This window comes from Ailuropoda melanoleuca, chromosome 20 (genome assembly GCF_002007445.2).
Source record: "Ailuropoda melanoleuca isolate Jingjing chromosome 20, ASM200744v2, whole genome shotgun sequence".
Classification (NCBI taxonomy): domain Eukaryota; kingdom Metazoa; phylum Chordata; class Mammalia; order Carnivora; family Ursidae; genus Ailuropoda; species Ailuropoda melanoleuca.
In genome coordinates, this window is record NC_048237.1 from 27,232,412 (window position 1) to 27,244,020 (window position 11,609).

Genomic DNA, 11,609 nt, shown 5'->3' on the forward strand with positions numbered 1-11,609 from the left:
TAATGCTCTTAACCATACTCCTCCCACTGTCTATACACAACCTCTGTGATTCATGGTACCCAGGGCCAGCATCTCTTCTTGGTTTGTCCTGGAGACACTTCCCCGAAATCTAGCCAATCTCTCCAGAGGAGAAGGGATGAAAGCAAGACCGATGGACTCTATGAATACAAGATCCCGGTTCCAGGTCCGCTTCCGCCACTTACTGGCTCTGTTACCTTGGGCAAAAAGAACTTAACCACACAAGGTCTCACTTTCCTTCCATATACAATAAAGATCATTGTTCAGCTTGCACGGACCTGGAAGACGACGCACGCCAAGGCTTAAGTATTATACACATGTGGGTTACCTTTACCCCTCCTTACCCCACTAATTCAAAAACTGGTGGTTTTTCTTAGCATCCCCTCCTCGCGTCTCCCAGAGCTCCGCCACCACCTCCTCCTCACGCCCCTCTCCTCCCTAGTGGCTGTGGCTTAATCTCCCCTCCACTTCATTAGTTCTCTTGCCTTGTAGAAGGGCTGGCCTCGGGTGCTCAGGCTCTGGCTACGTTTCTTTCTTTCCGACTCTGGGCACGAGGGCTTGTCTCTCCTCAGGCCGGCGCGTCAGCGCGGAGATCTTTGCGCGGCCGCTGCGGGCTCCGCAACGCCAGCGCGGGGTGCGCTCGCGGCCGCGCGGCCCGCCCCAGAGGCGGGGTGGGACCCAGAGTTTAGATAGGAGGCGCCTGCCGTGCGGAACACCCCGCGCCCGCGGAGCTGCCTCTCGTCCGAAGTCGCGCGCGGAGCCGCCGGGGGTTCCCACACGCAGACGCCGGGGCCCTGGCCGTCTCTCAGCCCGGCTCCTGCCCGCTGCGCCGCCCACCATGCGGCCGCCGCTCTACCGCTGCCACAACAGCACCTCGGTGGAGAAGGGCAACTCGGCGACGATGGGCGGGGTGCTCTTCAGCGCGGGCCTCCTGGGCAACCTGCTGGCCCTGGGGCTGCTGGCGCGCTCGGGGCTGGGGTCGTGCCCGCCGCGCCCGCCGCCTTCGGTCTTCTACGTGCTAGTGTGCGGCCTGACGGTCACAGACTTGCTGGGCAAATCCCTCGTGAGCCCCTTCGTGCTCGCAGCCTACGCGCAAAACCGGAGCCTGTGGGGACTGGCGCCCGCGTCGGGCAGCTCGCTGTGCCAAGCCTTCGCCTTCTTCATGTCCTTCTTTGGGCTCGCCTCGACGCTGCAGCTCCTGGCCATGGCCCTGGAGTGCTGGCTGTCCTTGGGGCACCCCTTTTTCTACCGACGGCACATCACCCTGCGCCGCGGCGCGCTCGTAGCTCCGATCGTGGGCGCCTTCTGCTTGGCTTTCTGCGCGCTGCCCTTCGCGGGCTTCGGGAAGTTCGTGCAGTACTGTCCCGGCACCTGGTGCTTCATCCAGATGGTGCACGAGGAGCGCTCAACGTCGGTGCTGGGCTACTCCGTGCTCTACGCCAGCCTCATGGCGCTGCTGGTCCTCGCCATCGTGCTATGCAACTTGAGCGCCATGCGCAACCTCTACGCGATGCACCGGCGGCTGCGGCGGCGCCCGCGCTCCGGCACTCGGGACCGCGTGGAGCCGGGCGCCGACGAGAGGGAGGCGGCCGCGCAGCCCCTGGAGGAGCTGGACCACCTGCTGTTGCTGGCCCTCATGACCGTGCTCTTCACTATGTGCTCCCTGCCTTTAATAGTGAGTCCTTTCGCGCCGCGGCTGCGGGGCCAAGGGAGGGCGGCCGGCCGCGGGTGCGGGAGGAAGGGTGGAGAGTGGTGGACGCCGCGCAGCAGGAGCTGCGTGCGCCCTGGGCCGGGACGGTTGTTGTGGCGCTCCCGAGATCTGGTTCCCTCCACAGCCCCGAGGACGTGGAACCGCATTTGTCGAGCCGAGCAGGGAAGGGAAACACCGAGTCTGCTGGTGTCTTCCTAGCCCCACAAACCTCTCCGGTTAGCAGTATCCCCTTCCTCTCTTCTTTCCTCTGGGAAGATCTCGGGGTTATTTTTCGCCTCAGAATTTTGAGGTGCAGAATTTGGTTCCTTGGCAGGACGTGTCCTTTTCTTCCCGGTGGCTAGGTAATGTTTTCTTTCTTAGACCCGCCCATGATTTTAATGGCTCGTGATATGGGCTAATGCACCTGGGAGTTTTTCCCCAGGTGTTGGCGTGGAAAGAGAATAAGGGAATGTGTAATCATGTCAGAGTGATTTGCACAGGTGAGAGACTAAAGATAGAGTTTTTTGAAAACTCCTACGGAAACTTTGAGGAGTGGCGGCTGCTGTTCCAGGAGCTGCCGCCGCGGGGGACGGTGGCGATAGAGGCGGAGAGGCTGTTTGGACAGGCAGGTACGTACGGTTCAGCCAGTGGTGTCGTTTTGATAACCTGCCTTGACAGGTCTTGTGTCTGTCTAGGCAAGCGAGGTGACATGAAAGTCATTATCTCGGGTTTCAGTTTACTAACGGGGGTGGTGGTGGAGATTGAATTACGAGTCGTTTTGAAGGCATTTCATTTCCTCCTGGGGTCCGGGCCAAGACTTCTGGCAGCGGCAGATGCTGAGGAGACTTTTTGAGTGTTGCTCCTCTCCCCAGGCCCCAGCATACTTGTTCAACACGAACAACATTTAAATAAATTCATTGCCAATTCAGTGCCTTTGAACGCTGAGACTTCTGTGAATAGGACTGTTAAGTTTCTTATGGCAATGTAGCAATTTGGGATGTTACTTTCAAGATTGGATAAAGGTGAAATACATTGTGATTTTCGTAAAACGAAGGACTTAATGTGTGAGAAAAGAGTTGTCTGTGGCATCATCATGTAGGGTTAAGATCAGAATTCCCCAAAATGAATAAATAAATCTATATCTATATGAATAGAGAAGATACAGGGATAGATATTTAGCAGTGGTTCTCAAACTTTAGCCTGCTGGGAATCACCAAAGGGCTTTTAAATCACAGATGGCTGGGCCCTACACTCCCAGAGTTTCTGATGCAGATGTTTTGGAAGAATTCTTATTCTTAACAGGTTCCCAGGTGAGGTGAAACCTGCTGGTCCAGGGATCCCATCTGGAGAACCACACTTCAAAGCAGGAGCTGGCAAACCACAGCCCACAGTCCAAATCCATCCTGCTGCTGTTTTTGTACAGTGGGTGGAATTAAGAGTTGCTTTTGCAAATGAACCGATTTTGCAATCAGTTTGATGAGAGTGCATAGGAATTCTAAACTCCAATTAACTCAAACTCTATTCCAAGAAAAAAAAAAGACTTTGATTTTTCTCCATGGTAGACATGAATTATCCCCCCAAAAGTACGTGATTATTATTACATTTTAAATTTCATCAATGAACATTGTGGAAATGTGTTTTCTCTCTTGTTATAAAAGTACCTACCAAATACTCACCCTTTGCCTTTTATTCTATAAAATTTAAAATATTTACTCTTGGGCTCCTTACAGAGAATGTTTGGAGACCTCTGCTCAAAACTCATAGCCTTATTTATCTATGCTGTGAAAAAGCAGACAGTAGCCAAATGCATGGATATTATGTCCTCAGTTTGAATGTCGTAGTAATAATAATGCAGACAAGAACATAATAGAGCATAATACGAGAGCATTGCATTTGGACATGTCTCTCAGGGGACTTGAATAAATAACTAATAGGGGATTGTGAGGATGGAAGGAAATAATGGGTTTGAAAATGATTTTATAAAAAACTGTAACATTCCAAAGATATGCAATGGAGACAGCGTTCTTCACAGGAACTATAACTTTCTAGGAAGGTTGAGGGCTTTAGCATAATACATGGGTTTGAATTAGTCCTCATTACTTACTAGCTGTGACAGTGGCTTATTTATCTTTTCTAACCTCAGTTTTTGGATCTGTAACAAGGATAACCATACTTGCCCTCTGAAATAGTTATGAAGATTTGAAGTAATATATATAGAGAGCACCTAACCAGGTGCCTGGCCTCGAAAATTAGTACTATTATTACTAGTTGTGATTTACATTTGTTATTTTTGCCTGCTGGACATAGAAAATTAACCACGAAATATGATCTCCTCAGGAAATAGCATTATTTTCTTTTTAAAAAAATTTTTAATTTAAATTCCATTTAGTAAAAATAGGTGTAGTATTAGTTTCCGGTGTACAATATAGTGACCCAAAACTTCCAGACATCACCCAATGCACATTATTTTCTAATGCAGTGGTTTTCTAACATTTTTTTGGTTTAAGGACCCCTTTTCACTCTTAAAAATTATTAAGGATGCAAAGAACTTTTAGTTTTGTACATCATTATCAGTTTTTATCATATTAGAAATTTAAAATAAACATTTTAAATATTATTGCAAAACAAGTTAACGAAATGTACTTCTTGTGTTTTTGCATAGGTGTAAGGAAAACTTTGGGCTTTCACAATGATTAAATGAATGATAATAAAATCATAGAGATTATTACAGGTAAAAAAGAAGAAAGCATGTTAAGAGTGCAGAAGTACTGAGAATAGTCTCTGAAAATGTACGTATGTGAATACCCAAAATCAACTACCTTAGAAAGGCATAGAAAACACAAGAATACACAGTATGTATTCCATTAGCCATGGGAGTGATGATGTCATTACGCATCAAGTATCCTTGGTAAAACTTCCTGTACACCTGTGAGCGAAAAAGGTAAATAATTTGTTTTATGAAAATAGTTTTGACTCTGAAGACACACTGACAGAGTTTTGGAAACCCCCACACTTTGAAAATCATTCTTCTAAGGAAGGATCTAATAATTGGGGAAAATAAGGCTACATATGAAGGGAGAAAAGAACCTTAAAGAGAAACCTTGCTCATAGCATGAATATTGTATTTTATTAAGCCAATGAAAAGTATATTGGGGTTTGATTTTTTAAATTAATTTTGCTATAATGCTGCATTAGAGCAAAATACTTATCCTAATTGAATTTTCAAATTTCCAACTTGAAAACCTCAGGAAGAAAATACAGAGAATATGGGATGAGCTGTAGAAGCTGTTTGCAGCACATTCTCTAATGCATACAACATATTTTCATCAAAATTAATTTTACCTTAGAAACCCTACAATGCATTGGAGGTTGGTAGGGGAGCAGGGACAGATGAGAGAGGGATCTAATGATAGATTAGACATAATAGTTTGAGAGGTTTACAAGCCAGGTAAAGATAAGTATGAGCTTGTGTAATTGCATATATCAGAATCATGGAGTCAGGAACATGATGGAGGACATCCTGCATGAAGCCATTGAGATAACTCATGTATGTCTTTCATTCTGGTGGGCAAAAAGAAGGAAGGAAGGTGACTGAGGTATGTAAGGGATGGTGGACAAGACATGAGGCCAGGGAAAAGGGTTGAAAGTGGATTTAAAGGGCTAGAGCAGAGGATGAGGTCTAGGATGTTGTGATGGATGAACTCGGTGGAAGGGGCATTAGAATCCAGAGAGCTCTCCTCAGCAGGGGTATCCAGCTACGTGAATCTCCAGCAAATTGGCAACAGCAACATTTTTTTCATGGACTCCTAAATCCAATAGAGGGAGCTCTGCTCACACCAATTCCCTGTGTAAATTGAACTGCTTTAAACATGCAGTACATATATTCTGAGGTTATTCATTAATCTAGCCATCTTTTATAGGAGCAGTTTATAAAGTGTGTTCTAGAGAATAGTATTGAACAACAGAGATATTTTGAAAGTCTAAATTGTGTTCAAATTGATACCTTTTTCAGAATTAATAGACTATGTACTTTGATCACTGTCATAAATGAATTAATTTCTGTCACATTTTTAGTAAACTCTAAAAAATTAAAAAGCCAGGTGTAGAACAACACATTTCTAATATAAATCAAGTGACTTGAAAATACAAATAACCTAATTATATGCAGTAGAATTGGCATGGATAAATACTGCATAGAAATAAAATGGTTTTAGTTGTGTAGATGTCATTTCATTACTCAGATCCCAACTAATCAAGTATTCTGAAATAGTTGGAATTGTATTTCACCGTACTCCACTTTCAAGAGGAAGGAACAAGTGTAAAAACAAACTTACTTAAAGTATTTGCTTTTTAAATCAACTTAAGTGTATAGCCTATCGTCAACCATTGATCAGATTCAGCATGTAGCTGGTCCTACAACATTCAAGACACCGTACTTCGTTGTGGGGATATAAAATAAGAAAAATATCACATCTGCCCATGTAAGCTGTAATACTGGGTGAGGGATGGAGTGATTGGGGCCATAAGGGAGTTTAGAGGAGAAAAGGAGTCACTAGTAATTGAAAAAATAATAATAGCAAACTTTGAGTTCTTATTATGTGCTAGGACCTGTCGCCAAGGTCTTACTCATACCATCTCATTCAGACTTCCTAACAGTCACAGAGGGAAGGTAGAATTATCCCCATTGTGTAGATGAGGAAATGGAGTACCTTGCCCGATTCCACACAGCCAGTGAGAGGATTTCATCCAACCGCACGGTCAGAGTCTAAAGCTAATGGGCTGAGCCACTACCTCAAAGAGGTTTCCCGAAGGGCGTAGTATTTGAGACAGGCCTTGAAAGGAGCTAGGATTTCGGCATGTAAAATCCCAGAGATCTGAAAGTAAAATGTTCAGTTTGTACATCTGCGAAATCGAGATAACAATCATCCTTACTTCATAGGATTTTTGTGAGAGTGAAAAGAAGTCTTTAAAATAAAATGCTTAGCACAGTGCCTGGATATAGTAAGCTCCACATGGGCACTAGCCAGTAGTAGTAGTAGTAATCAATGATGATGGGAGAGGGTATTCAGATATGAGCATATCTTCTTTTTTTAAAGATTTTGAGAGAGAGAGTGAGCACAAGCAGGGGGAGGGACAGAGGGAAAGGGAAAGAGACAAGCAGACTCCCTGCTGATGTGGAGCCCAACTCGGGTTCAATCCCAGGACCCTGAGATCATGATCTGCCCTGAAGTCAGATGCTTAACTGCTGAGACACCCAGGTGCCCCATAAGTATATCTTCCAAGTGTGACAGATGGGAATGTCTGAGCCTGCTGAAATGCTCTATAAAAAAGAAAGCAAAAGGTAAGGAAACAATTATGGGAAAACACATCTCATATTCCTTGATTGCCCCGGATAGGTCTGGTCTGGGCAGTTATTCATATCCCCTTCCACAAATGTTGAGTTTACATATTTTCTGTCCCATTAGAGTCCATTTTGTCCCATTATGGATTTAAAATCTCAGTGGGCATGGGGAAAGGAATGGCTGGCCTCCAACAGAGTGGGAGGCAACTATAATACTAGCTGAAGTGTTGTCCATTAGGGTCAATGGCAGGAAAAGCCATGGGAGAGAGCAGTTTGCAGGGCTCCAAGGAGCCCCGACACCTCAGGGAAGATCAAGACAATAGAGGCAGTCAGACACAAGTAAGTAGGCTTATATTTCTGTGTGTGTGTGTGTGTGTGTGTGTGTGTGTGTGTGTGTTCTAGTCTGGAAAGAGGGTGTCAACCACAGAAAGGTAACCGTCTATTCTAAGAATAAGTAATTCACATGAGTTAAACAGGTCTTTTTGTAAGTCTCCTCCAATCTTCTCACTGGACTATTTCCTGTCTCCGCACATTGATTAAAAGTTTCTGTATCATTGTTGTCTCCATACACATGATGTTTCACAAGTAAGGCTTATTTCTGAGCTAATAAGAGGACAGGAACCAGTCAGAGGACAGAAAGAAAGGAAGGAAGGAAGGAGAACTGAAGAAAAGAGAACCTCTGTGTTTGTGTTTATGGGAGTGTGCTGACCCTGTTTTGTAAAAGATTCAGGGGACTGGATTTGCCCCACCTCAGTTCCTCCCCTGCGTGGTGGGACCCGGAGACTCCAACCCTGCAGCCTCACAGCAGTCAGAACAGCCTCCAGGGACGGAGACCTGGGCTCCCAGGAGTACCTCCCTTCCACTCACCTTTAGCTCAGCCCTGCACCTGCTAGGCTCCTCACTTAACCCCATTCTCGGCAGTGGCCTTTGCGGCTTACATTTACAAAAAATGAATCTTCCATGCCGAGTTGCCATGTTCATAAAAAATTAATGTTTCTAAAGTAAGGTAAGTGCATTTATTTCTGCCATCAACCTTTCAATATCATAATGGGATGTTTTTCTTTATAACAGTATCGTGCTTACTATGGAGCATTTAAAACCACCCATGAGAAAGATGGAACCTCTGAAGAAATGGAAGACCTCCGAGCCTTGCGTTTTCTGTCTGTAATTTCCATTGTGGACCCTTGGATTTTCATAATTTTCAGAACACCAGTATTTCGGATGTTTTTTCACAAGATTTTCATAAGGCCTCTTATGTACAGAAACTGGCCCAACAATTCCTGTCGAACTAACATGGAGTCCAGTCTGTGACACTGTGTTACCACCCAGTCTCTGGTAAGCTGAGAAATATGTTACATTTTCTGTCAAAGAACCGTGTTAAAAAAAACAAACAGAAAAAAACCCTTAAAATTTGAAAGTTATCTCCTGTAACAAAACATTTAATATATTTTCAAAACTATATGATAACATCTTTAACAATGTGCGGTCATTCTGTACTCATGAGCCAGCTCAGTTCCAGTAGTTAAGAGCAACTACAATTTCACATATTGTAACCAATGTTAAAAGTCTTAAAGCGATGATATTAATTGTTCCAATGTTTGTGCTCAGTGTCCCTAACTTTTTAGAGAGGACTAGAGACCCTTGAGTCTTTATTCAAAGCCAACAGAAACACCATGGTTTACAATTACGTGATGTGTGTTCTTAAAATTTCTTACCCTACCCATTTCTAGTGAAACCTGATTTGTTGGTTCTATATCATAATACCCTGGATTATAGATGCCCCACAGAGAAGCGAGATGGGGAATAGAGCCAGGTCAGCGTTTGGAGAGACCTTCCCCAGCCACCCTCTGGAGGCTCATGTGGGGAGACGATCCATAAATAAGTAGATGCAAGGCAGGGTGTGATTATGGCCCATAACCCAGAGAAGAAAAAATACCTTTTATCTTTTGGAGTCTAGCTTTTTGGGAGTGGTTACAAAATGTTTCAGTTTTTGGAAGCTTCATTTTATAGGTTTATCTTATTGATGGATTCTTTGCAGGAAGGATTTATGCTTCTTTGAAAAACAGGGATGTATGACTCACTAGAGAGTCACGTTCACTGCGTTGGGCTGTGTGAAGCAGCAGGGCATTCAGCACAGAGCAAAACCCACCCGGGACTCAGTCAACCTCAATTGAGGATAGTAGCAACAACCTTAACATCTGCCTATTAACAGCCATATTTTGCTCTTTGTGGAAACCGTAAAATCACGTTGAGGTTCCTGAGAGCTATGCTTTCAAAACTGGAGTGGGATGTGGCTCAGATGGAACACAACGGAGCACTTTAATTGTACATTTAAATGTTTACAAAGGTTAGCAAACTACGGCCAAAAGGGAGAAGTGGGGAAAATGCAGCTGCAGCTAATAAACCAAGCAAGGAACTCTAAGCTCAGTTTGTAGGTAGGAATTTCCCCTTTGGTACTTTTACATGGGGGATGTTAAAGAGGTTTTAGCCCCTCTGGGGTCCCTTTGTACCCCAACATGCTCAGACTCCGAGCTGGAGAGCTGGCTACATCTGAACAGTCCCAGGACCCCCATTCAACCATCCCCCAGCTTAGCAGCAACCCCCCTTTTCCACCTCTGGTTTGTATTATTACAGAGATGTATTAACCTGGATATATATGTGTATTTTGTGTGTGTGTGATATAGCAAAACTGTGAAATGGCCAAATCAGGAATATACAAGCTGTAATTTTAGGATATCACATGACAAAAAATGTATTTGTTTTCAAGTTTAACTTTCACTGGTGTATTTAATGTTGAAATACAATATGTGTTCTGTTGTCAGAGGAATTGCCTCTTTTTGGTGTGTTTTCCATTTGGAAGGTAAGCTATGATAACTGTCAAGCTATCAGATGAATCAATAAAAATAATTTTATAGTATCTTGCAGAGGAAGTTTCTTTAAATGAAAGAAAAGCGTTTGGCTTTCTTTTTTGAATAAACACTTGACAATAGTATTTCTTTCTCTAGCAGTTTAATAGTGTGAATTTTTTTTTAAAGATTTTATTTATTTATTCAACAGAGATAGAGACAGCCAGCGAGAGAGGGAACACAAGCAGGGGGAGTGGGAGAGGAAGAAGCAGACTCATAGCAGAGGAGCCTGATGTGGGGCTCGATCCCATAACGCCAGGATCAGGCCCTGAGCCGAAGGCAGACGCTTAACCGCCCCACCCAGGCGCCCAAATAGTGTGAATAGTGTGAATTTTTATATGCTCTTCTATTCGCATTTATATCACTCTAAACAAGTTTCTGTAACTTTATCCAAGCGACTTAGTGATCCTATCTGTTAAATATAAAATGTAGATATACCATCCTGATGCAATCCATGTGAAGTTAGAGGTCAACTCTTCAATGACCTTTTATTTATTTTCATTTATTCATTGGTTCATTAAATAAGTCTTCAATGATTCAGACCTGGTGCCAGGGAATTGGTTAGGTGTTGAGGAAAAGAATACATAAGACTCAGGCCTGGCCTGTGAGTTTCTCATTGTCGAGTCGGGGAGATAGGCACATAAGCAGTTATAACAAAGTATGGAAATCCCAGGAGTAAATACACACACACAGTCCAATTGGAAGAGGAGGTGTGAACTAGGGGTTGTGTGTACAATCATCAGGAGAACTTCCCAGTGACAGGATGCTTAAGTCAACTATTGAAAAGCAGTAGGAAGTTTGACTCTGGCTGAAAGACCAAGAGATATTTTCCAAAAGAGGAACTACATATGGTTTTTTTTTTAAAATGATTTTTATTGTATTATGTTAGACAACATACAGTACATCCCCGGATTCTGATGTAAAGTTCGATGCTTCATTAGTTGCATGTAACACCCAGTGCACCATGCGATACGTGCCCTCCTTACTACCCATCACCAGTCTATCCCATTCCCCCACCCCCCTCCCCTCTGAAGCCCTCAGTTTGTTTCTCATAGTCAATAGTCTCTCATGCTTCATTCCTCCTTCTGATTACTCCCCTTTGTTTTTTTTTCTTTAAAGATTTTATTTATTTATTCATTTGACAGAGATAGAGACAGCCAGTGAGAGAGGGAACACAGCAGAGGAGTGGGAGAGGAAGAAGCAGGCTCATAGTGGAAGAGCCTGATGTGGGGCTCGATCCCATAACACCGGGATCACGCCCTGAGCCAAAGGCAGACGCTTAATTGCTGTGCCACCCAGGCGCCCCTGATTACCCCCCTTTCTTTATCCCTTTCTTCCCCTACCGAACATCCTAGTTCTTATGTTCCATAGATGAGAGAAATCATATGATAATTGTCTTTCTCTGCTTGACTTATTTCACTTAGCATTATCTCCTCCAGTGCCGTCCATGTTGCAGCAAATGTTGAGAATTCGTTCTTTCTGATAGCTGAGTAATATTCCATTGTATATATGGACCACAGCTTCTTAATCCAGTCATCTGTTGAAGGGCATCTCGGCTCCTTCCATGATTTGGCTATTGTGGACAATGCAGCTATGAACATTGGGGTGCATATGGCCCTTCTCTTTACTACGTCTGTATCTTTGGGGTAAACAC

General features: G+C 44.1%; 1 protein-coding gene across 2 annotated transcripts; it reads left to right on the forward strand.

Annotated features, from left to right (window-relative positions):
* The first annotated feature begins 514 nt into the window (after positions 1-514).
* PTGDR (prostaglandin D2 receptor) lies at positions 515-10,059 on the forward strand. Of its 2 annotated transcripts, none has more exons than XR_004622138.1 (2): positions 515-2,337; positions 8,121-8,256. XR_004622138.1 is itself a non-coding variant. In XM_002926490.4 (2 exons), the coding sequence occupies exons 1-2, from the start codon at positions 857-859 to the stop codon at positions 8,358-8,360; spliced, it is 1,077 nt and encodes a 358-aa protein (XP_002926536.1). In that variant the 5' UTR covers positions 515-856; the 3' UTR covers positions 8,361-10,059. The 2 variants fall into 2 exon arrangements, 1 of the variants encoding a protein (XP_002926536.1); XM_002926490.4 differs by having other exon boundaries at positions 515-1,693; positions 8,121-10,059.
* The last annotated feature ends 1,550 nt before the right edge of the window (positions 10,060-11,609 follow it).